Genomic DNA, 27,438 nt, shown 5'->3' on the forward strand with positions numbered 1-27,438 from the left:
GGTGGGATTTTGTGCTGGGTAATTTGGATTGAGAGAGTTAATATATAGGAAGTAATATGTTGCATTAGAAGTGGAGTTAATGTAATAGATTTTTTAACTGGGACCTAAAAAAACGCACACATACTGAACATGTCTTAGTACTTCCCCCAAGCTGCTATACTGTTTGATGGGAAAAGCTCTTATCAACACATTAAAAGATTTTGGTAGAAAATAAGTGTTGCCGAGCCTCAAAAATACCCAGCAACATTAGTAGGGTGAATTATGACAGTTCTTGGATTGGAGCTTAATGAAGTGTATCACCAAGACTTTTTTTTTTTTTTTTTATTGAGGATATAACTTACACATTTCCAAAAATAGAGTATAAAACAAATCAATACATATCAATCCACATATACATTGTTTTTGCACCACAATAGGTAGATCAAAGTTACAGAGTATCAGAAAGAAGTATAAGGATTAAGGTAAACTTTATAGTATGCTGTAGGTTAAATTACTCAGTATATAGCTAGATGTGGCTCCAAATAGGCACTTATTAACTGTAGTATCCTCAGTTTTAATTTTATTTAGAGAAGGTACAATAAGCAAAGGTAATAGTAAAGGTAACCCCTACTTGCGAGTGTCAGGACTTATGAACATGCAATCCCCTTAAAAATCTGAGGGCCTCTCTTGGACCTTTAGCAATAGCATGTATTAGTAGGGGGATCTAGTAGGGGGATCTAGTAGGGGACGCTTATGAGCATTAAGTATGCGGGCCACTTTTAGACCCTTAATGGGTATATATAACAATATGCTGATAATTATGCAAAATTTTTATTTATCACGTAACTATAGATATTATAAGGTTTTCATGTAAAAAAAGAGCACAAGTGACTAGTTTAGAAATATATTCATATTAGTAGTGATATTAGTGGGATATAATATAAAGCACAATATCAGAAATATTTTATGTGGAAGACAAACCGCACAATTAGTCCTCCTAGACTAGGAGGCACCTTATATGAGGGGGGGGAGGCGGTAGTATATATAGATATAACCTTTTAATAATAATATAGTATGTAAGAAATTCTTAATTGGAACATAGGAGGAAGGAAGAGAACTATTCATCTGGTAATGATGTTTTACAGGAGGGGTTTAACACACAGTAACATTTCCTAGAGCACAGCTATTAAACAAACGTAGAGGGAAATACAATATTTAAAAGTAAATATAGATGGTTACAAAAGTGGTATGCTATGGGAGAGCCGTGGAATAACACTTTGAGCACAAATACAGTACCAAAGTATTTTTATATATATGTGGGGGGGAAGGAGGATATTAGCCATAAACAAACCAGATAATGTGAGCAAAATATACATTGTGTGGAGGTAAAAGCTTGTCTCCCATAAATGTACTGGACATCTTGATTACCTGGGTGAATGAAACATTCAGATTTACTTATAGACCCCTATATATTGGCTATCGTAACAGTAGTTCAACACAGGGATCAGTATAAATTTATATACCAAAACACATAATTAGGACTCTCACAGAGGAGACATGTAAGCATGACAATCCCCAACAGTCTAAGACGTAGTTACATGAGTAGAAAAATAGGAAATAGATCTGCCACAGGGCATGGGCCCTATGCCCTGTAGCATTAGACATCGAGTTCTGACAGTCAGTTGAGAACAGTATAAAGTCTCCATTGTAATACCCCCAGTATCTAGCAAATGTATAACCATCTCAATCCCCATCTGTCTTTTTTTCTCCCATTTCCAACCATATAGTGTGCATAATAAAACAGAAGCTATCCATTAGAATTAGGAGTAGAAGTTCCCCATCTACATACAACCAATTGTTGCACACACTTAGTAATATAATTTATCAAAGTAAATATCGTGTAGGAAGTTTGCCTGAGTTATACGTACTGATACTAGAATATGCACTGGATCCAAGTTTTGATTACTGGAGTACTGGAAACCCTATCAATATCTATATGTATTTATGCCAATATACTATAGGGGTATCTTAATAGTTCTAGTAAATAACGCTATGAAATTGTGCTGCTGCAAAAGACTCAGAATGCTAGGGCAAGAATAATTAACCAGATACATGTTGTGAAAGCTAAACAAAATAAAATAAATAAATAAAAGACTCAGCAAACATGCAAACATATATTAAACTATAGTAAGAACATTACCCTCAAACAACAATGTTGGCCTTATGTCAACACATGTTCTATGTCCCAAAGTTCGATAGAGGGGAGTCCCAAATGCACAGAGAATTTATCTCCCGCTTACTATAAGAAGCCATGCTGCTTTAGCCAGCGCCACCTGCTCTGTGAAGATAGTAGAATGAGGGACCTCCAGGGTCCCACAGCAGGTTTGGTAGTGTACACTGAGCTAGCAGCCAGGAATAACTTGGGTGTGTTGAGCTCCAATATCGGTTCAGCTGATGATCCTGCCATTTTGCTAAAGCACATCTCTGCACACATGGCCACAAACCAGTATCTTTCAGCTGGCCAGATCTAGAACGGGAAACGGGCAAAATCGAGGATGCATCCGTGAGGAGTGTCCAGAGTCCGTGCCCCGGTGTTAACTTGATGAGCTGTGAGGCCAGAGTAATTAGCGATTCAGTGGGACATATATCCTTTGTTCGCTCAGCACTGAGTAGATCAAAGACGTCTCTGGGTTCAACTCTGGAACAACAGGAAACTGATCGGGTATAATTAGGTTTAGTATTGTCAGTCTTCTTTCCGTGTGCAAGCCAGGGTTTAGGTAATGCTCTCCCCATATGTTGCTTATTCGCATGGGGAATTTCGATCTTCAATGTCCCAAGTAGGCCTTCATTCTCCTCTGTTAACTCCGGCATATGATCGACCATATCGGCAGCGTCTGTGCTCGCTGTAGGGCTCGTGGTAGTCGCCATTGTACCTAGCGCATCAGTTTCCTTTATAGTCTCAAAATTGCTTGCGGGGTGCAGGTTATCTAGGTTGTTGTGTATCTTCCCTGCAAAATTGTCAAGCAGCACTAGGACCTGCGGATAGAAGTCCTCCATATATGAATGCGTAATATTGAGTTCCACACAAAGCAGGCTGTGTCTGTAAGGCCGACAGTCACGGCCCTCTCATGCCGTAGTAAATACTGAGTCTCTTCAAATGGGTTTTAATATAGGTTGCTCTGCCCAAGTGAGGTTTTAGATCCGATACTTAGCTAAAATCTATTATTTTTATCCCCAAATCAAATTGTTTTTCAGGAGCTCATGAAATGTGCATCTCTTCTCTTCAGTGGCTAGCTCCGCCCCCCACCAAGACTTTTTACCCACCTAAACCCCACAAATATAAACTTGCTACTCACAAGTACCCCCTTTCATGAACACCCCTTCCACTATGACTTACCCAAATTTGGGCCAGATTACAAGTGGGGTGGTATTTAATGTCCCTGCTCCTCGCGAGCTAACTCCACTAAAAGTTTTTTGCTAGAGCGCTAACTGGATGTGCGCAAAAAGCCAAATTTAGGCTATTGTGTAAGTGTTAACTTATTCCCCCATACAAGTTAATGGAGATCCTCCTCTTTTCCCTCCTCTATCTGCTTTCTCTATTCTTTCTTCTCTTGTCTTACTCCTCTCCTGTTTCCTTCTCTTCTATCTCTCCTCTTTTCCCTAATTTCTCCCTCTCTGTCCTCTCTTATATGTCCTCTCTCTTTCCTTTCTTTCCCTCTGTGTGTATTCTCTCATTTCTCTCTCTCTCTTCTGTGTCTGCTCTTTCTCTTCTCTCTCTTTCATCTATATTATATTTCTTTCATAAAAAGATAGATAATCCCTTTATTACCCATTCCCCAGTTTTGCATAGTTATATTAATACACTTTTTACCTCTGTAATTACCTTGTATCTAAGCCTCTGCACATTCCCCCCTAATCTAAGTTATTTCGACAGACTTGCATTTTATCCAATTAGTGCTGACTTCTAGGCAACTCCACGGGTGTGAGCACAATGTTATCTATATGGCACACGTGAACATTGAAATAAGAGGTGGCCTTCAATGCCTTAGAAATTAGCATATGAGCCTACCTAGGTTTAGCTTTCAACTAAGAACACCAAGAGAAAAAACCTAATTTGATGATAAAAGTAAATTGGAAAGTTGTTTAAAATTGCATGCCGTATATCAGGGATGGGGAACCTTTGCTCTCCAGATGTTTCAGTACTTAAAGGGTAGTTCTGAAACATCTGGAGAGCCAAGGTACTCCATCCCTGCCCTATCTGATTATTGAAAGTTTAATTTTGACTTGACTGCCCCTTAAAAACTGTGCATATCTATACTCCATATTATAGTATAGAAAACTCCCATAGATTACCATAAATACAAACACCATACCTGTTTGCAGAACAGTTTGTTGTGTCAATAAATACTTAATTTGTGTCATACGATCACTGCTGACTCTTTGACAAGGTGTAATGTTTAAATGCTGGACAATCGCATTATATGTCTGTAAGCCGTTAACTGACATAACCTTTAATAAAAGCATTTTTGCTAATGGAAGTATAGTGCAGAATGCATAAATATATACATTTTGACTTTTCTATCCTTTTAAGTAGTATGTAGTAGTGGTCAGTAGTAGTACATATATGGAGGTTATGCTTTTTATATACATTTTATATCAAATTCATATAAAAAAAGGGGCGTAACATTTGCGAGTGGAAAGGGACAAGATTAGGCGAGGAGAAAGGGGCTTGTCCACTTGTCAAAAGGAGTTTGACATACCTCCATATATATACTACTGTGGTCAATCTGCTCCTTTAAATACACTAACCTTTTTTTCTCACAGGATACTCTCATTCAGCAAAAGAGGAAAGCAATGTCCAACAGACAGAACAGCTGAATGTGCAACAAAGTGATGTCAGCAGGCACACCATATCTCTGTGTATCTGAATGCAATACTTCCTAAACAAACTCATTATAGCTTTTTATATACAAGATCACACCAAATTGCTTTACTTTTTCAGCTTTGCTTGACTGGATTGCTTGTAAAATGTATTCAATAAAAAATATTGTTTTTTATACAATTTTATTACAAGACCAGAGACTCTTATTTTGCATTCTCTCTTTTACTACTTATAATGCAGTATTTTAAAGAAATAACATATCATCAAATACAATAATAATAAAACAGAACAGAAAACAAAGTACAGCAATAAGAAGCCAGAATATAGGCTATCTTATAACACCAGGAAAAAGGTGACCAATCAGAGTAGGAATAGTGTCCATAAACTGATATGCAGCTAAATCTCCTCTTTCTTTTGCTGCTCATCTCTGAGATAAGTTGTGAAAAAAATGACTCTAGAAATTTTAATTCAAAAGTTTTCTTTTTAAATATTTGGTGTTTTCTTTTTTGCGGTTTTGTTTATTCTTGCCTGTTATATATTATCTGTTATATTTTATTTTTCTTAATTCTTTGCTTTTATTTGTTTTGTTTTTTTTATCTTTCTCTTTACCTTGTTCCCTTTCCGCTTTTTGCTTGCGGTTAATACTTCTTTTGAGCCCTTATCGTTTGAAGTTCATTTTGTTTTCCTCCTTTTTCTACTTACCATTTTCTTTTGGAACTTTTAATCTGTTGAGACTTTTCTCCATCTTACATCATGGCATGCGCTGTCGCCCACCATTTTGTGGGCTGTCCCCTCAACCGCTTCCCGCCCTCTAGTCTGCCGACACCTCCTCTCAGCTACGACACACATCCCATCACTCCAGTACCCTCCTGTGTGAATTTCGTTACTGGTTGTTTTCATCTTTTCAGTAATGTTTGCTTGTAAATTTATTTAGTGTTTCCATTTTATTAGCCAATTTTTAATCTTGTGGTTTTCTTGTTAAATTACAATAAGTTATTTATTTAACTTCAGAAGTATATTTTTCCTGTCAGAGAAATTTGGTTATTTGTTGTATATATTTATAATATAACTTTTGTGTCTTATTATTTTTTATTTATTTCAAATATTTTTATTAAAATGTCTGAATCTGCAGAATTCTCTGACCCATTAACTGCTCAAACTGTACAAAACATGATTGATAATTCAATGAATAAATTGTTTAATAAAATGTCATCTTTAAAGGATGGTAAATCACAAGGGCCTAAAAAATCCTTAAAAAAGAAAAACCCTAAAGGATATTAGTTTCAGGAATTGGTTGATTGAAAGATGGATTCAAACATTTTAACCATGAATATCTTTCCAAAATAGAGATATTCTGGGAGACAGCCAAGGCTGTAATCAGAGGTGAGATTAAAGCATACATGATTAAAAGGAAGAAATGCATGAAAATGAGATAACTCCAACTCTCTAACCAACTTAGAAATTAATATACAACATAGAACTTCAAAACAAAGATAATTGGAGAAAATATCAAAAAGCAAAACTTGAAAGAGAAACATTTTTCAATCAACAAATGATCCGATCAGAAATAAAAAACAAAGCAAATTTTAACAAATATGGGCCTGGATAAGACAAATTTTTGGTCAATGTAGTGAAGAGCAGTAAAAAAAAAGAATCATATAGAAACAATTAGAACGGGAGATACCCGATTGATTAATTAATCATAAAGACATACAAGATACATTTTTTTCAATTTTTTCAAAAGATTTATACTAAGGAACCTATATCTGAAATTAATAAGGACATATTTTTGGAGGAAATTGAAGCTTCCAAGGATCTCAGCAGACCACTTATCTGAATTGAATAGAGAAAACGAAATAGAAGAAATTCTTCAGGCCATAAAAAATTCTGCTAACCTAAAAGCTCCAGGCCCAGATCAGATCCCTTCTGAATTCTATAAAATTATAGTAGAGCAAGTTACACCAGTTCTTAGCTTGCTCTTTAACAATTACTATAGAAAAAATATTATGTTATCTAAGCTTTTTACACAATCTAACATTGTTTTAATATTAAAAAAAATAAGGACGCCCAAATAATGGACTCATATCATCCTATCTCCTTGCTTAACTGCGACTATAAAATCCTTACATCCATTATAGCTAATTGCCTAGGTCCTCTTATACACCCAGACCAATTGGGATTCATGCAAGGGAGAACAGTAATGAAAAATATCAGGACTTTGATAGAATATTATTGAGGCAAAATATTTGCTAGACTGCCTAAAAAGCAGAAACCTTCAGATTTTGCTTTGATTCACTTAGATGCCGAAAACGCATTCAATTCAATATACTAGGATCATTTATTCACTTCTCTCGAAAAATTTGGACTGACTGGACATTTCTTGAACTTTATTAAATTAATTTATAAAAACCCTACCTCCCCAAACATAACCCTTCAAAAGGGGACTAGACAAGGCTGTCCACTTTCACCACTATTAAATATTTCATTAGAACCACTGTCTGTATTCTGCAGAAGTGAGTTAGAGGGTGTCTTAATTGGAGAAAGAGAGTTTGTATTATCTCTTTATGTGGACGATATTCTACTTTATATGAGGAACACAAAGGATCAATACCAAAGTTATTAGCTATTTTGAAAAGGTATAGCTCCTTCTCAAGGTATAAAATAAATGCTAACAAATCAGAGATATTATGGATTATTAAGCATAAAAGTAGTCTGATGGAAAACCTTTTCACCTTGGCAAAAGAGAAAATAAAATATCTTGGAATAGTGTTATCTAAAAATCAAAATCATTGGTATGAACTAAACTATCCCCAGTTGTGGGTCAAAACTTTTTCCTCACTCCGGGACTAGTCGAGACTCCCTTTATCTCTGTCTGCAAAATTAAGTCTGATTAAAATCATACTATTTCCTAAGATCTTTTTTCTCATACAAAATTTGCCAGTATTCATATATAATAAAGACTTAAGAAAATTTTATTCTCACTGTTCGAGGTTCTTCTGGGGCAAAAATAAACCCCTAAGATAGAGGACTGGCACTCCCAGACATTAAAATATATAATTGGGCAAACGTGGCAGAGAGTTTATCTACCCTATATTCACTTAGATCATTGTTGCATATCTCTAAAATTGAAATGTTAAAAATTAATATTCCTAAATATTCTATTGGTAATGTAGTCAGGGCATAATATTGTACTGGATGTGCTATCTGACAATCATGTACAAAGAACCCTTTATGGATTGTAAATAAAAAAAATAAAAAAGGAAAACCCTTCTAGTGCAGTTAAAACAAGTAAAAAGCTTGTGTCAAAGTCTCGTCAGTTGCTTGCTGACACATCAATTCCTCACAGCAAAGGAACTAAAACTGCTGATAAAAGAACCCTGCATCCCAAGTGTACCCAAATGGGAGATTCTAATATTATTTCCAAAGCAAAATCTAAACTTGGCCCTAAATCTGTTGCTTAAATACAATTTTCCTCAGAGTCTAATAGTTCTGATGAGAATGATTATACAGATATTAATTCAGTTTATTTTAATGATTTCTCTAACAAATCTGATTATTTCACAGTTTCTAAAAAATCTAAGAAAATGTTTAAAAAACTTAGATAAGAATGAGGAAAATGTTGAATTTACTGACTGTTTAGGTAACCCCAGGTTCAATCCTGACGAGTTATATCATCCACGTTCTGCAGAGTGATGCCCATCAATTGACATACTGTAGCTAAGTTTATAGACTTTCAACTTAGAAAACCTCTAAAAAAGCAAACTCGCAACAAAATGAAAGCTGAGTGTCCTCATCCTTTACTTCCAAAGAATGCTTCTATTGCCCCAGAAGCAGACCCTAAGATTTTAAAGTTTATTGGCGCACCAGGCTATAAAATTAAAAAAGGTATGGACAGCTCATGGAAAATCTGTCAGGATAAATTATTGGACTCTGTAGGTACCATCACTAAGTTATTTGAGATGTCTGAATAGGCAGTAGCAGAGAATGCTCTTCTTGACCCTTATATTGTACGTGAATGGGTCCAAAGACTTCTTTGTTTCATTGGAAACACTAATACTGCAATGTCTTTAGAAAGACGTCATACTAATATTTTATGAAAAATTGACCCAAAAATTTCTGACCGTCTCAAATGACCTTGCCTCAGACAATAATGATCTCCTTGTTGGCGATTTTTTTTTCTTAAAGAACTAAACCAATTTGTAAATACCTTCTCTAACTTGAACAAAGTTTTTTTTTTATCCACACCAGAATTTCTCTGAAAGGGCCGGGAAAGGTAGAGGCCACTTTCCTGGCTGCCATCCATACTTGTCTCAATACTACCAATCTCAGCAAAATCAATACCCTTTCCAATTCCAAAGATATTTTCAAGAACCCTCCACTTCTTCATTTTTTCCATCACAAGCTCGTCCTTGGAACCAAAGAGATGCAATAGGCAGAGCCAGATCACGGCCTGCTCCAGGTAAATAATTCCTTTCTTTTCCCTGTTCTGTCTTCCCCAGACAAAATTGGTGTCAGACTCACTTTATTTGCTCAAAATTGGTTCTTTAAGCAGTAACTAGCATTTACATAGAATTTTTTTCCTTTCAGTTCAAATTAAATTTCCTCAACCCATTCATTTTTCCCAACAAGACAAAATTCTGGTCCAAAAAGAAATCTCCAACCTTTTTTCCAAGCAAGCAATTCTCCCGTACCTCAGCCTCATAATATTTATTTAAGCAACTTATTTCTGGTAAAAAACAAAACAAAACAGTAATTTCAGACAAGTAATACATTTTAAATCCCTAAATGCTTATGTTACATACCACCATTTCAAAATGGAGGGTATCCATCTATTAAGAGAATGTTAAAGAGAAAACGATTGGTTAGCTCGTCTAGATCTTACAGACGCTTATCTAACCGTCCCTATTGCCCAAGATCATTGGATATTCTTAATGCTTCGTTGGGAGGATCTACTTTGGAACTTCACTTGCCTCCCTTTGGGTCTGTCTTCTGCCCCCTGTACTTTCACAAAATTACTCATACCAGTGATTGCTTGGCTGAGACTTTGTGGCAATCGTCTAATAATATATTTTGACAACATTCTTATTATGGACCAGAATTTTCTCTCCTTTCAGAGTCCCTAGGTGTTATTGTCAGCAAACAGAAATCTGTCCTTTCTCCTTCCAAATCTCTTTTGTTCACTCAACCTTGAGTCTTCTCTCAGACAAAGTGAAGAATATCAAAAAAATTAATTTCCAAAACCTTATCCCAAGATTCTGTTTCTATCAGAACTAGCCAGAATAGTAGCCTATATGGACTCTGGAAGAGAAACATTTTCACATCAATTTTTTGGAATTATTGCCTGGTTATTTTACGGTCAATATTTTTGTCAAACCTACTACTCCAGTTTCCATACTTTTGCTTATGGACAATATTTCAGCGGTTCAATATCTCAATCGATTGAGAGGCACAAAATCCAGAGATCTTTCCAACATCACCAAGGAGTTTATTCATCTCTGCCTAGACAGGGACATCTCTGTCCAAGCAGAATACATTCCAGGACAAACAAACTTTACAATAGATTGGGGATCTCACCATTTATCAGATTCCAGCAACTGGAAACTAGACAGGAATGTATTTATTTCTCTTCAATCCCTCAGAGGTCCTTACCATCTAGATCTCTTTGCATCCAGAATCAACTTTCAAATTCATCCTTATTTCAGCTGGTGCCCAGACCTGGATGCAGCAGCGTTAGATGCCTTTTTTTTTATCAGTGGCCACTTCAAGGAGTGTACGCTTTTCCCCCCTTTTCCATGATTTCAAGGACAATTTCCATTGTTCACAGGGATCTTTTTTCTCTAATGATAGTGAACCACTCCTGCGAGAGTCTTTGGCCCCAAGTACTCGTAGATGCTTCTTTGCCCCTTGGTCCAAATGGTCTGGCTGGTGCTTGCAGAGAGACCTGAATTCCTTTTCTGCAGATTTAACTGATATTCTTAATTATTTATCTCATCTTTTTGATTCAGGTCTAGCTTATAGATGTTCATCGTTCTGCCATCTCTGTCAGACATAATTTGATAATTAACCTTCCTATAGGCAAACATCCTTTAGTTTGTAGACTTCTCAAAGCTATTAGGTTAAAATGTCCCCCTAATTCAAAAGAATATCCGGAACTGTTAAAAAACTAGACTTTATTCCAAATAAAGTAAAAATGGCTCACATGACAAGTTTAAAATATAAGGCACAGACATGACAGACTAGTCTGACACATTTCATCCTTATTTCAGCTGGCGCCCAGACCTGGATGCAGCAGCGTTAGATGCCTTTTTTATCAGTGGCCACTTCAAGGAGTGTACACTTTCCACCCCTTTTCCATGATTTCAAGGACAATTTCCATTGTTCGCAGGGATCTTTTATCTCTAATGATAGTGAACCTCCTTTGGCCAGCTCATGACAAGTTTAAAATATAAGGCACAGACTTGATGGACTAGTCTGACGCGTTTCAGCCCCAGAATTTATTTTTCTTAGACATAATTGTCCCTTTTCCCTAGGAAGCTTCTTATACACTCCCGTACACTCTCATTGGTTAATTCAAATCTGTGCTTTCTATTGCTCCTGGGAATTTAAAGAAACACAGGCTACACATAGTGATTTCTCCTATCATCAATAAATGACAACATTCGTAACACAAAAAATATACATATTTACATGAAAGGTCTAGATATAGTGTATATTTGCAACATTTCCTAAGAAACTTTTGCAGTTTGGCAGTTCAATTGTAAACCCTTAGCATACATTGAGTTTCCCTATTTTTATTGTATGCATTTTCACAATCTTGCATTTTCAATCATTGTATAAGCAGATCAATGATAGACCCGTAGAGAGTAAATTTTGCTAATATATGTATACTAAATACATCGCTGTATATTTCTCACAGTATATTCGTTAGTATAATTTTCTATGTGATACAGAATTAATTGCAACCTTATACATATATTCCAAAGTACCTTATCAGGCCCATAGAATTTTTAACAAGGATGGTTACTGCCAATAGTTTATTATATCACTCTCTATGTTCATTCATTGTGGCCTATGTGTTTACAGCTTGAAAATCCATAAAGCTTCCTTCTTGAATAACTCATTTGACCTACTTCCTCCCCTTGGTTTAGAGGTAATTAAATCAATAATCATCCATGTAAATGATCTGACATCTTTCTGGTGCTCATAAATGAAGTGCTTAGCTGCTCCTGTGACTGCCTTACGTCATTAAGGTGTTCGCGTATCCTAACCCTGGTCTCTCGTGAGGTACATCCTTTGTACTGTACCCCACAAGTTGTACAAGTGATCATGTATATGGCATATTTAGATCGACAATTGGTGCAGAAATTACAATCATAAACCTTCTGTGTATATTATGATTGAAACACCTTACTTATTTGCGTATAGTCGCATGTTATACAACTACGTGCTCCACACCTATAATGACCTTTGCAGGTAAGCCAACTACTCTTTTTCTTAGGTTTCCTAAGTGCACTGGGGGAGACTAAGTTGCCTATTGTTACATTTCTTTTAGAGACAAAACGACAACCTTTGTCTACCACATCCTTTAGTAATTCATCTGCACTCAAAATAGGAAGATTTTTCTTTACAATGTTGCACACATCCCTGTACTGATTGGAATATGTAGTGACAAAAGTGACCTACTCTTCTTTTTCTCAAGTGCATTCATTTTGTGATTTTTTGGTTTCAGTAGGTCTGACCTTGGTATATTAAGGACCTCCATATGGGCCTTTTTGATCGGACCCTCTGGATACCCTTGTGCTCTCAATTTAGAGCGTAATACCTTGCTCTCAGCCAAAAAGTCACTTTCTTCTGAGCAGTTCCATTTAATCCTTATGAACTGACCCTTCGCCACACCATAATTCATGTGGTGAGGGTGGCAACTTTTGGCATGGAGCAAGTCATTAGTAGTAATAGGTTTGACATACAAGGATGAAATAATCTTATTATTACTGCTGTCACCTTCAAGATTGACATCTAAATAGGATACCTTGGTTTTATTGTAGATTGCTGTAAATTGAAGACCTGCTTTATTGTAATTGAAATAGTCCATAAATTGTTAACTTTTAATCTGAGACCCTGGCCATACAAACAGAAGGTCATCTATAAACCGCTTGTATGCCACAACCAAACCTCTATATGGATTATTATCTGCCTATACATGGGACAGCTCCCACCACCCCATATAGACGATGTCGCCACCATGGCCGTCCCACGTCTCTGCAGATAAAAAACACTCAAAGTAGTTGTGTGTAAGTAAAAATTTGAGCGTCTTCAATATAAAGGCATTTAAGGTGTCGTCATAGTCGCTAAACAAGTTTAGCATATATTCTATAGCTACCAATCCTTCTGTAAGCGGTATGGCGGAATACAGACCCACCACATCTATTGTTAACCAACTGTATTCACTGTTCCATATCATGATATTAGTTAAATTTAATAGGTGATTTGTGTCTTTGAGAAAAGATGGGAGCCTCCACATGATGGGCTGGAGCAGGGATTCAATCCAATTCGAAACGTTCTCAAATAGGGACCCAATCCCGGAAACAATTGGGCGTCCCCTTACGTCAGTAATGGATTTATGTACCTTCGGTAAGTGATGAAATATAGGTGTTACCGGTTCATCTACATATAGATACTCAAAGATCTTAAGATCAATTACTCCCAGCTCCAGCCCATTGTCTAGATAGAAGACCCCTCAATTCTCTCTTAAGGTTTGTTGTGGGGTTTGTGGTAAGAGTGTCATATATTTCCCTATCCTGTAGTTGCCTGAGTGCTTCCTGTACATAGAAGGATTTATCCATGACCACTATAGAGCCACCTTTATCTAAATTTTTAATCACTAGGTCCTCTCTATCTTTGAGTTTTTTCAAGCCTGTTCTCTGTTTTACTGTAAGATTATTACTATGTGGTTTGTTGTCTGTCTTCAATCTCCCTAAATCCTCTTCTACCCTCCTATGAAATTGTTCCACAATATTTCCCCTAGTTTGAATGGGGTAAAAGATTGATTTTGGCTTGTAACCTTTGTGTGAACTTTTAATGTTTTCTGGCTGCATGCTTTCCCTCTCCAATTGGTAAGTGTAAGAAAATCCACTGCATCCTTTACTTGAAAATTATCATGTAATACCGTTCTACCCACACAATCCAATGTTTCCCCCACATCACTCTCAATACTTTCTGTATTGAAAAACTTTTTTAAGGTAAGTGTGCGAACAAACTTCTTCACATCAATTAATGTCTTAAAAACATTGAAATCATTGAAGGGAACAAAATTAAGAGCCAATTTGAGAACATCCAATTCTTCTTCACTTAATGTGATAGATGATAAATTAATCACTTTTAGATCTTGTACCTGATCTGCTTGCCCCTCCTCAGTGCATAGCGCTATCTCTGTTTTGTGAGGTGCTGCTCTCCATGTCCTGTATAGACATTGTTTCTTATCCCCCCTCTTCCTCCTTCTCCCTGTCCTGTCCTGTGAAAAACCTGAGGTTCTACTATAGGTGCCTCCTGATTGGTTTTGGCCTCATTATCAAGTGCCCTTACATATCTGTTTCTTTGTTTATGTTTGCTATTTTGTTTCAAAATTCTTGCACTTGCTAGTGATGGGATGGATGGGGGGTTAGCTATAGCTATTGATTGGGAGCTTGCTAATGGTCGTTCATCAGAGTCATAATTGTGGCCCCCTCATCAGGGACCACTCGTCATGAAGTCCACAAAGTCCTGTACATCTCCTTCCTCATTTAAGTCTGGATCCGTGTCTGAGAAAGTCACTTGTTTCTTTGTTGTTATGGCCTGTTCTCCAATCTATTCCCTTTTGTCAGCATCTGCCCCTTTTCTCTGTTTCCTTTGTTTTCTATTCCTCCTATTCTGTTGGGGATTTGATTGGTATACTCTGTTATTAGTGTAGTCCTTAGAATCTCTAGTGAACTTTCTGAACTTCAATTTATCTATGTCCCTCTTCATGTTATCCACTGTCTGTTTAAGCAGAATATCTAGTTTCTCATATTGGCTATGGTCCACAAACTGGTTTAGATCTTTTTGTATTTCCCGAATATGGTTTCTTGCCTCATCTAGTTTTTGTTCTTTGTGTTTAAAGGGACAGTCAACACCAGAATTTTTATTGTTTAAAAAGAAAGATAATCCCTTTATTACCCATTCCCCAGTTTTGCATAACCAACACTGTTCTAGAAATACACTTTTTACCTCTGTTATTACCTTGTATCTATGCCTCTGCAAACTGCCCCCTTATTTCAGTTTTTCTGACAGACTTGCATTTTAGCAAATCAGTGCTCACTCCAGGGTAAACTCAAGTGCATGAGCTCGATGTTATCTATATGAAACACATGAACTAATGCACTCTAGTGGTCAAAATGCATTCTGATTAGAGGCAGTCTTCAAGGTCTAAGAAATTAGCATATGAACCTCCTAGGTTTAGCTTTCAACTAAAAATACCAAGAGAACAAAGCAAAGTTGGTGATAAAAGTAAATTGGAAAGTTGTTTAAAATTACATTCCCTATTTAAATCATGAAAGTTTTTTTTGGGACTTGACTGTCCCTTTAATAATGAGGCACATTAATCTTATGGAACACTCAGTCAATATGTCATTCCACTCTTGTATGAATGTTTCATCTACTACCATAAATGAAGGTATTTTTCTTATTTTTAGACCCCTTGGTACCATGTTAATATCTACATATTTTTCTAGAGATCTCTTGTCTCACCATACTTGAAACTCTTTGATTAATGCCCTCTCCATATACATGAACACCTCTGATATATCCTTTAATTCATTCTCAGGGTTAAAGGTTTCCTTCAATGTAGGCCTGCTTTTCTCTATATCCCCCAGGCTCAATAAAGAATAAAAGTTACATGTGGCCATATTTGAGACACTTAATGTTTTAACCCACTACTTCTCTTTTAAGTTAGGCGGTCTGTCTCTTAGTATGCAATACTTATCAAATAATATGCATTCAAGGCTGTATTAATAATTATCCCATTGTCGTTCCATACAATTATATGAATCTTATGGCTTCTATTTATACAATAACCAGGTAGTTAAGCTGCAGTGTAAGAGAATGAAAGTTCAAATATTAAGCAAATAAGAGAACTACTGCTCGGCTTTACCTGCCGCTCGCAGTGACACCCTTATTGGAAATACTTAATTCAGCTTCTCTCCTCCTGTGAATAAGCAGAACAGAATATAGTCATCTCACCAACGTTCCTTATATGACATCTGCTGGATACAGTCGGCTGAGAATAAACATATTAGTGTGTGTCTTTTTGGGATACAAACTCCTCAGGTACCCTCCGCTGTTAGTTTCACTGTGTCTCCACTTCGTCGTCTGACGTGAGTTCCATGTCATGTGATCCTTTCTCCGCCTGAAGATTTGGTGATAGCCTCTGTAATTGTGATGTCTATGTGATCAATGCAGGGTGTCACTGATCTTGGCAGCTACAGTGGGACTGACCCGGGTCTTGACGATATCCATGGTGTTTTCTGTATTCCGGTCAGCACTCCCCAATGCTGTATGGCAATAATTCAAAAGAATATCTGGAACTGGTACAAAACTAGACTCTATTCCAAATAAAGTTAAAAATGGCTCACATGACAAGTTTAAAATATAAGGCACAGACTAGTCTGATGCGTTTCGGCCCCTAGGAAATGTCCCTCTTTGTTCCGCGGCTTCTAAAGCCTTTTTGAAATCTGCTCCTCTTCAGCAAATTTTGAATGCTGCATATTGGTCCTCAGATTCTATGTTCAAACTATTTTATTTCAGACCCATTCAACATGCCTTGCTTTATTTATTCTAATAATTGCTTTAAACTTGCAAAATAGGAGTCTCTGGTCTTGTAATACAATTCAGATTATCCTAGCTTGTGAAGCTATATTCTAGATTTTATTAAAGACACAGAGACGAGTATTTTCCCACCTCATTTATGTTCCCTCCCTTTGGTTGATGCATGTATTTTAATGATTTGTCAGTTTCCAACTGAGCAGAATCCTTTTCTACTCTCAGGATTCTTACCTTCACCACAAATGGATCGTCCTTCTGCATCTAGACCCTGGTACAGTTTTCGTTCTGCAAGCAAGTTTTTCTTTACCAAGATGTCTTCTGGACAAGTCTTCAATTTCTTCTTCATATGTTTATTGTTTTGTATTTTGGGACTTTTTGTTTTTCTCTGTAATTACGTCATTGTGAGCATCAGACAAGAAAGAGGATGTTTACCTGCGTATTGGTCAGTTTATGGACACTATTCCTATTCTGATTGGTCACTTTTTTCCTGGTGTTATAAGATAGCCTATATTCTGGTTTCTTATTGCTGTACTTTTTTTTCTGTTCTGTTTTAATATTATTGTTTTTGATGATGATATGTTATTTGTTTAAAAGTAGTAAAAGAGAGAATGCAAAATACTCATCTTTGTGTCTTTAATAAAATCTAGATTATACCTTCACAAGCTAGGATAATTGGATTTATATTAAATATTTCTATCTTAACAGTTTCCATTATGCTTTGCCTCATTTGCATGGTATCAAAGTGAGTGCATAATTCACTTACACCGAGTTTTGGCAATTTCAGTGTAAAAGCAGAAACGCACTACAAGCATTTTAGCCTGTAACGCAACCTCAATCCCGCACTCAAAAAAATGACATATTTGCGTGGGATTTCCATAGCGCCGGTATTACAGGTTGTGCGGTAAGGCTAAAAAGCTTACGTTACAGCCTATACCGACACAATACATACCGCCATCTGAAAGCAGTAGTTATGGATTTAATGTAACAAAAATGTTTCACAAAACTTATAACTAAAGTGTTACAAAGTACACTAACACCCATAATCTACCTATTAACCCCTAAACCGCCATCCTTCCGCATCGCAAACCCTATATTAAACCTATTAACCCCATATCTGCCACCCACCCACATCGCGACTATTCAATAAAATTATTAACCCCTAATCTGCTGCCCACCCACGTTGCTAACACTATTTAAATATATTACCCCTATTCCCCCGCACCCCGACATCGCCACCACTATAATAAAGTTATTAACCCCTATTCCGCCGCTCCCCGACATCACCGCCACTAAAGTTATTAACCCATAAACCTCCGGCCTCCCACATCTCCGCCAATAAATAAACTTATTAACCTCTAAACCACCGGCCTCCCACATTGCAAAACTCTAAATTAAACTATTAACCCCTAAGCCTAACACCCCCTAACTTTAAATACAAATTACAATATAACTCTATTTTAATAAATAAAAACTTACCTGTGAAATAAATATAAACCTAACATTAAACTATAACTGTTCAAATCAGCCAATAGGATTTCAGTAGCTCTCATCCTATTGGCTGTTTTGAACAGTCAATAGGATTTCAGTAGCTCTCATTCTATTGGCTGATTTGAATTTGAATAATCAAATCAACCAATAGGAATGCAAGGGACGCAATTTTGAAACGGCTACCTTCGGCTACTTTCCATCATCTTCAGTGTACGGCGGCGACCGCATTATGAGGACACTCCGCGCAGGATGGGATCAGCTTCCAGGGTGACTCCGCTCCGCGCCACTGGGATGAAGATAGAAGATGCCCCTGGGATGGATGAAGACCTCGCCGCCTGGATGGAGATGGATGTCCGGACTTCAGAAACCGTGAGTAGATCTTCTGGGGTTAGTGTTAGGTTTTTAAAAAAAAAATTTGGGTGGGTTTATTTTTAAGATTAAGGTTTGGCCTTTGAAAAAGAGCTGAATGCCCTTTTAAGGGCAATGCAAAAGAGCTAAATGCCCTTTTAAGGGCAATACCCATACAAATGCCCTTTTAGGGACAATTGGTAGCTTAGTTTTTTTTTAGAGTTAGGTTTTTTATTTTGGGGGGTTGGTTGGGTAGTGGATTTTACCGTTGGGGGGACTTTGTATTTTTTTACAGGTAAAAGAGCTCATTTCTTTAAGGCAATGCATTACAAACGGCCATTTTAAGGGCTATTGGTAATTTATTGTAGGCTAGGGGGTGTTTTTATTTTGGGGGGCTTTTTATTTTTATTGGGCTATTAGATTTGGTGTAATTGTTTTTTTTTTGGTAATTTTGTTTATTTTTTGTAATCTTAGTGTTTTTTTTTATTTTTCGGGATTTTAGTTTAGTTTAGTTTTTGGTAATCTTAGATTTTTTAATTTTTCATGGATTTTCTTATCTACAATAGTTATGTTAGGTTAATTTATAGTTTAATGTTAGGCTTATTTTTATTTCACAGGTAAGATTTTATTTATTTAAAGATAGTTATTTTGTAATTTTAATTTAAAGTTAGGGGGTGTTAGGTTTAGGGGTTAATACTTTAATTTAGTGTTTTGCAATGTAGGGGGCAGGTGGTTTAGGGGTTAATAGGTTTATTTAGTGGTGGAGATGTGAGAGGCCGGAGGTTTAGGGGGTTAATAACTTTATTCAGTGGCGGCGATGTCGGGGATCGGTGGAATAGGGGTTAATAACTTTATTATAGTGTCAGCGATGTCGGGGTGCAGGGAATAGGGGTTAATAACTTTATTATAGTGGCGGCTATGTCGGGGAGTGGCGGAATAGGGGTTAATAACTTTTATTAGTGGTGGCGATGTCAGGGGCTGCAGATTAGGAGTGTTTAGACTTAGGGTTTATGTTAGGGTATTAGGTTTAAACGTAACTTTTTTTTCCCCATAGACATCAATGGGGTTGCGTTACGGCGATCTCCTTTCCGTACTTCAGGTGTTAGTTTTTTTTCCGACACTCTCTCCTGATTGATGTCTATGGGTGAAAGTGTACAGGAGCACGTTTTCTCAGCCCTTGGCTTTTGTGCGGTATGGAGCTTAATGCCACCATATCGCACGCACAAGGAGGCTTTTCAGAAACTTGTAATGGCAGCGCTATGGGGGGGAAATAACGCAACTTTTGTTGTGTTCGTTTCGCACCCTGTTTAGCGCAAAACTCATAATCTAGGTGTTATTTAGTCTCCAGATTCTCTGAGATGCAGTTATATTAAACATGTGCTGCTACTTGCTTCATCATGTGTCATGTTAGTACACCTTTAACTAGGGGCCGGTCCTTTTTCATCCACCCTTCACATAAAGCCAAGCAAGGAGTTTCTTATTGCTTGATATTTGCAAGCAGTGTTCATCTGCGCTGTTCCTGATTCAAGCCCTACTTCATACTCAGATTTACAGAATTGAATTCTACTTTATTTTGCCTGTGTACATAGGTGTGTATTTATCTATACATTTTCTTGTGAACGTTCACTCTAATTTTTGTACTTGAGGATCGTCAATTGTTTTTCGTTACTAACTACTCTCTAGTCATCTAGCTTACAGTCTAATCTCCCAGCTGTAGTGATCAGCTGTTCCTATCCGACCTGACCTTACTACCGTATTGCGGCGTAGATGTCGACACAAGCACTCGATCCGGATTCATCCTCCCTGTGCACACAACAATCTCCACTTCAAAGACTTCCTCTGCTCACTTTCCTATCATCGGATTGTTGTAAGTACAGATTTCTAACCTCCACACGTGTGTATCTTCAGGCTGTATTATTTTCCTGATATTTCATCTGAATACTTAGACTAGTCCATGCCTCAGCCTCTCAGAAGCAAATTACTAGTCCTAGGTATCATGTAAGTACCTCTTGTCTCAGTAATACCTACCAGACTATAGTTAAGGTATCTGCAGTATCATATATATATACTGTATATAGCATTTAATCATAATTGTTATATTCAGATAAAGTGTTAATCCTGATCCAGTGGTGTATTTAGGTTTTGTGCTGCTCTAAACACTCAGAATTTTGCTGGCCCCCCCACCCCCCACCATTCTAGCTTTTAGTCCTTTTTCAGCCTTGATACTTTTTGGTTAGGGTGTAACATGACATTTTTTATTTTCCAAAGCATTTCCAAAGTAAATATTAAGCAAAAAATAGCAAAACACTCACATACACTCAGGTGGGTTGAATTAAGCCTGCATGCATCTCATACCTTAGGTTTTCTCCCTCAGAAGGTTTGGAGGGAGAGAGAAAAAATAGTGGGAGAGGAGAAAATGGAGGGAGAGCACAGAAAGAAAGGAGGGAGATGAGAAAAGGGAGGGGGAGTAGAGAAAAATGAGAGGGGGAGAAATAAGGGAGAGAGGGGGAAGGAGAACAGGGAGGAGAGAAGGGAGAGCCTTTATCAGACTCTCACACACATACACACTCTCACATACACTCTGTTTCACACACACACACACACACACTCCCTCTTACATACTCCCTTTCACACACACTCTCAGACACACAGACTCTCTCAGTCTGACACACACTTTTTTCACTCACAAACTCTTACAATCTCTCACAGACACACACTCTTCCACTCTATTTCTCATACACTGTTTCTCAAGTCAAGTCAAGAATACTTTATTAGCATGACATTATTACATGTGTTGCCAAAGTAATATGTTACAATAAAACAGATAAATAACAATTTATAAAGTAGGAGTATAGTGAGTAAATATGGTAACAGTTCATTTAATCTGATTGGGGGTTCTGGTCATGTGACAGTCTGCTACATATTTTGCTACTATCCTTGTAGCTTTGTTTTTTTCTCCTAATAGTACACATAGCTAGTGATGTCGCGAATAGTTAGCCGGCGAATAGTTCCCGGCGAACATAGCATGTTCATGTTCGCCGCGGCGGGCGAACATATGCGATGTTCGATCCGCCCCCTATTCTTTATCATTGAGTAAACTTTGACCCTCTACCTCACAGTCAGAAGACACATTACAGCCAATCAGCAGCAGACCCTCCCTCCCAGACCCTCCCACCTCCTGGACAGCATCCATTTTAGATTCATTTGGAAGCTGCATTCTTAGTGAGAGGAGGGACAGTGTAGCTGCTGCTGATTTAATAGGGAAATCGATAGCTAGGCTAGTGTATTCAGTGTCCACTACAGTCCGGAAGGACTCATCTGATCTCTGCTGTAAGGACAGCACCCCAAAAAGCCCTTTTTAGGGCTAGAACATCAGTCTGCTTTTTTTTTTTCCCTGTGTAATCTAATTGCAGTTGCCTGCCTGCCAGCGTGTGTGTCAGGCTCACAGCGTATACTGTGCCCACTTGCCCAGTGCCACCACTCATATCTGGTGTAACAGTAGTGTACATTAAAAAAAAAGAACACTTTTTTGACTGTGAAATAATAGCAGACAGCTGCCAGTACCCAAGATGGCCACCAATAAGCAGATGTGGAGGGTTAGAGAGCTGTTTTGGGGGGATCAGGGAGGTTGGTGGCTAAGGGGGGATGCTACACCACAGCATATGTAAATATGCTAAAAAAAATTAAAAAAAATTAAAAACTTTTATTTTAGTACTGGCAGACTTTCTGCCAGTACTTAAGATGGTGGGGACAATTGTGGGGGAGGGAAGGGAGCTGTTTGGGAGGGATCAGGGGGTCTGATGTGTCAGGTGGGAGGCTGATCTCTACACTAAAGCTACAATTAACCCTGCAAGCTCCCTACAAACTACCTAATTAACCCCTTCACTGCTAGCCATAATACACGTGTGATGCGCAGCAGCATTTAGCGGCCTTCTAATTACCAGAAAGCAACGCCAAAGTCATATATGTCTGCTATTTCTGAACAAAGGGGATCCCAGAGAAGCATTTACAACCATTTGTGCCATAATTGCACAAGCTGTTTGTAAATAATTTCAGTGAGAAACCTAAAATTGCGAAAAAATTTAAGTTTTTTTTAAATTTGATCGCATTTGGCGGTGAAATGGTGGCATGAAATATACCAAAATGGGCCTAGATCAATACTTTGGGTTGTCTACTACACTACACTTAAGCTAAAATTAACTCTACAAGCTGCCTACATGCTCCCTAATTAACCCCTTCACTGCTGGGCATAAAACACGTGTGGTGCGCAGTGGCATTTATCAGCCTTCTAATTACCAAAAAGCAACGCCAAAGCCATATAAGTATGCTATAATGGCATGTCTGGCACACAGTGTTGGGGCAAGGGTCCATCTGACCACTGATACCTGGTCTGCAAAGCATGGTCAAAGGGCAGGTATATCACCTACACTGCGCACTGTGAAGCGGGCGTAACCCTTAGACTACCTGATTGATGCAACATCATACCTGATGTTTTAAAGCACGTTATTTCAAACAATTTAGGAATGTTAGGTGATTTATGCCCTTTATGGATTAAAACCAGACTCTGCATCAACTATGTAATTTTCCATGGGAGTTTTGCCATGGATCCCCCTCCGGCATGCCACAGTCCAGGTGTTAGTCCCCTTGAAACAACTTTTCCATCACTATTGTGGCCAGAAAGAGTCCCTGTGGGTTTTAAAATTCGCCTGCCTATTAAAGTCTATGGCGGTTCGCCCGGTTCGCCCGATCGCAAACTTTTGCGGAACTTCGCGTTCGCTGTTCGCGAACCCAAATTTTTAGGTTTGCAACATCACTACACATAGGGGGTAGTTATCAAGCCGTCAACCTCAAATACGCTGGAATTCCGCAGCGTATTTGTGGCGAGGCTGATTTGCCTTAGTTATCAAGCCCTAGATACCGGTAAAAGTAGAATTTAGTGACGTAAGCTTCGATCCGCCGGACTCAGTCCGACACAGATCGATTCTTACGTCACTCCAGATGTTCCGCACACAAGTGCCGCACAATCTGACTACTTTTGCTAGTTATCAAAAAACTAGCAGGTACGCTCGGCACTTTTCCGGCCCAGCGTAATGGGAGTCTGACCATAGCGAAAGTTCATGTTCGCTGCTGCCCGACATCCCATTGATTCCTATGGGAGATGTCTGCACCTAACACCCTAACATGTACCCCAAGTCTAAACACCCCTAATCTGTCCCCCCTACACCGCCGCAACTAAATAAAGTTATTACCCCCTAAACCGCCACTCCCGGAGCACACCGCAAGCTATACTAAATATGTTAACCCCTAAACCGCCGCTCCCGGAGCCCACCGCCACTCTAATAAACTGATTAACCCCTAAACCGCCGTTCCCGGACCCCGCCGCAAGCTATAATAAATATGTTAACCCCTAAACCGCTGCTCCCGGTCCCCGCCGCAACTATAATATATGTATTAACCCCTAAACTGCCGCTCCCAGACCCCGCCGCCACCTACATGATACCTATTAACCCCTATCCTGCCCCCCCTATACCGTCGCCCTCTATAATAAAGTTATTAACCCCTATCCTGCCGATCCCGGACCCCGCCGCAACGAAATAAATAGTTTAACCCCTAAACCGCCGCTCCCGGACCCCGCCGCAACCTATATTAAACTTATTAACCCCTAATCTGCCCTCCCTACACCGTCGCCACCTATAATAAGTTTATTAACCCCTATCCTGCCCCCCCTACACCGCCGCCACTGTAATAAAATTATTAACCCCTAAACCTAAGTCTAACCCTAACACCCCCCTAACTTAAATATTAATTAAATAAATCTAAATAATATTTCTCTTATTAAATAAATTAATCCTATTTAAAACTAAATACTTACCTTTAAAATAAACCCTAATATAGCTACAATATAAATAATAATTATATTGTAGCTATCTTAGGATTTATTTTTATTTTACAGGCAAATTTCTATTTATTTTAACTAGGTACAATAGCTATTAAATAGTTATTAACTATTTAATAGCTACCTAGCTAAAATAAAGAGAAATTTACCTGTAAAATAAAAACTAACCTAAGTTACAATTACACCTAACACTACACTATCATTAAATAAATTATTCCTATTTAAAACTAAATACTTACCTTTAAAATAAACCCTAATATAGCTACAATGTAATTAATAATTACATTGAAGCTATTTTAGGATTTATATTTATTTTACAGGTAACTTTGTATTTATTTTAGCTAGTTAGAATAGTTATTAAATAGTTATTAACTATTAAATAACTACCTAGCTAAAAGAAATACAAAATTACCTGTAAAATAAATCCTAACCTAAGTTACAATTAAACCTAACACTACACTATCATTAGATTAATTAAATAAATTAGCTACGAATAACTACAATTAAATTAAATTAAATAAACTAACTAAAGTACAAAAAATAAAAAAAATAAGTTACAAACATTTAAAACATATTACAACAATTTTAAGCTACTTACACCTAATCTAAGCCCCCTAATAAAATAACAAAGCCCCCCAAAATAAAAAAATGCCCTACCCTATTCTAAATTAAAAAAGTTCAAAGCTCTTTTACCTTACCAGCCCTTAAAAGGGCCTTTTGCGGGGCATGCCCCAAAGAATTCAGCTCTTTTGCCTGTAAAAGAAAAATACAACCCCCCCTAACATTAAAACCCACCACCCACATACCCCTAATCTAACCCAATCCCCCCTTAAATAAACCTAACACTACCCCCCTGAAGATCATCCTAACTTTAGTCGTCTTCAGCCAGCCGACCCACCGATGGAACCGAAGAGGAGATCCGGAGCGGAATAAGTCATCATCCAAGGCGCGCTGAAGAAGTCTTCCATCCGATGAAGTCATCATCCAGGCGGCGCTGAAGAAGTCTTCCATCCGATAGAAGTCATGCGGCGTCTTCAATCTTCATCCATCCGGAGCGGAGCCATCTTCAGACGAGCCGACGTGGAGCGATCCTCTTCTTCCCGACGACTACCGACGAATGGATATTCCTTTAAGGGACGTCATCCAAGATGGCGTCCCTGCAATTCCGATTGGCTGATAGGATTCTATCAGCCAATCGGAATTAAGGTAGGAAAAATCTGATTGGCTGATTGAATCAGCCAATCAGATAGAAGTTCAATCCGATTGGCTGATCCTATCAGCCAATCGGAATTGAAGGGACGCCATCTTGGATGACGTCCCTTAAAGGAATATACATTCGTCGGAAAGAAGAGGATGGCTCCGCGTCGGCTCGTCTGAAGATGGCTCCGCTCCGCTCCGGATGGATGAAGATTGAAGACGCCGCATGGATGAAGACTTCTATCGGATGGAAGACTTCTTCAGCGCCACCTGGATGATGACTTCATCGGATGGAAGACTTCTTCAGCGCGCCTTGGATGATGACTTATTCCGCTCCGGATCTCCTCTTCGGTTCCATCGGTGGGTCGGCTGGCTGAAGACGACTAAAGGTAGGATGATCTTCAGGGGGGTAGTGTTAGGTTTATTTAAGGGGGGTTTGGGTTAGATTAGGGGTATGTGGGTGGTGGGTTTTAATGTTGGGGGGGTTGTATTTTTCTTTTACATGCAAAAGAGCTGAATTCTTTGGGGCATGCCCCGCAAAAGGCACTTTAAAGGGCTGGTAAGGTAAAAGAGCTTTGAACTTTTTAAATTTAGAATAGGGTAGGGCATTTTTTTATTTTGGGGGGCTTTGTTATTTTATTAGGGGGCTTAGATTAGGTGTAAGTAGCTTAAAATTGTTGTAATATGTTTTAAATGTTTGTAACTTATTTTTTTTATTTTTTGTAACTTAGCTTTTTTATTTTTTGTACTTTAGTTAGTTTATTTAATTTAATTTAATTGTAGTTATTTGTAGCTAATTTATTTAATTAATGTAATGATAGTGTAGTGTTAGGTTTAATTGTAACTTAGGTTAGGATTTATTTTACAGGTAATTTTGTATTTCTTTTAGCTAGGTAGTTATTAAATAGTTAATAACTATTTAATAACTATTCTAACTAGCTAAAATAAATACAAAGTTACCTGTAAAATAAATATAAATCCTAAAATAGCAACAATGTAATTATTAATTACATTGCAGCTATCTTAGGGTTTATTTTACAGGTAAGTTTTTAGTTTTAAATAGGAATAATTTATTTAAGTATAGTGTAGTGTTAGGTGTAATTGTAACTTAGGTTAGGATTTATTTAACAGGTACATTTCTCTTTATTTTAACTAGGTAGCTATTAAATAGTTAATAACTATTTAATAGCTATTGTACCTAGTTAAAATAAATTGAAAGATGCCTGTAAAATAAAAATAAATCCTAAAATAGCTACAATATAATTATTATTTATATTGTAGCAATATTAGGGTTTATTTTACAGGTAAGTATTTATTTTTAAATAGGATTAATTTATTTAATAAGAGAAATATTATTTAGATTTATTTAATTAATATTTAAGTTAGGGGGGTTTTAGGGTTAGTGTTAGACTTAGGTTTAGGGGTTAATAATTTTATTACAGTGGCGGCGGTGTAGGGGTGGAAGGATGGGGGTTAATACATTTATTATAGGTGGCGACGGTGTAGGGGGGGCAGATTAGGGGTTAATAAGTTTAATATAGGTTGCGGCGGGGCCTGGGAGCGGCGGTTTAGGGGTTAAACTATTTATTTAGTTGCGGCGAGGTCCGGGATTGTCAGGATAGGGGTTAATAACTTTATTATAGGTGGCGACGGTATAGGGGGGCAGGATAGGGGTTACTAGGTATAATGTAGGTGGCGGCGGTGTCCGGGAGCGGCGGTTTAGGGGTTAATACATTTATAAGAGTTGCGGCGGGGTCTAGGAGCGGCGGTTTAGGGGTTAATAACTTTATTGAGTTGCGGGGGGCTCCGGTAT

General features: G+C 37.8%; 1 protein-coding gene across 3 annotated transcripts in view; it reads left to right on the plus strand.

Annotated features, from left to right (window-relative positions):
* LOC128663863 (phospholipid scramblase 1) overlaps positions 1 to 27,438 on the plus strand; it is a 185,086-nt gene that overhangs the window by 123,033 nt on the left and 34,615 nt on the right. The window contains exon 8 of one of the 3 annotated variants that reach the window (XM_053718412.1): positions 4,804 to 5,046. The exons of the other annotated variants lie outside the window; for them this stretch is intronic. Coding sequence (XP_053574387.1) covers positions 4,804 to 4,857 — 54 coding nt within the window. The 3' untranslated portion in view covers positions 4,858 to 5,046. Of the gene's footprint in view, positions 1 to 4,803; positions 5,047 to 27,438 lie in introns of those variants that run through there. 3 annotated transcript variants of the gene reach the window in all.

This window comes from Bombina bombina, chromosome 6 (genome assembly GCF_027579735.1).
Source record: "Bombina bombina isolate aBomBom1 chromosome 6, aBomBom1.pri, whole genome shotgun sequence".
In the NCBI taxonomy this organism is placed as follows: Eukaryota; Metazoa; Chordata; class Amphibia; order Anura; family Bombinatoridae; genus Bombina; species Bombina bombina.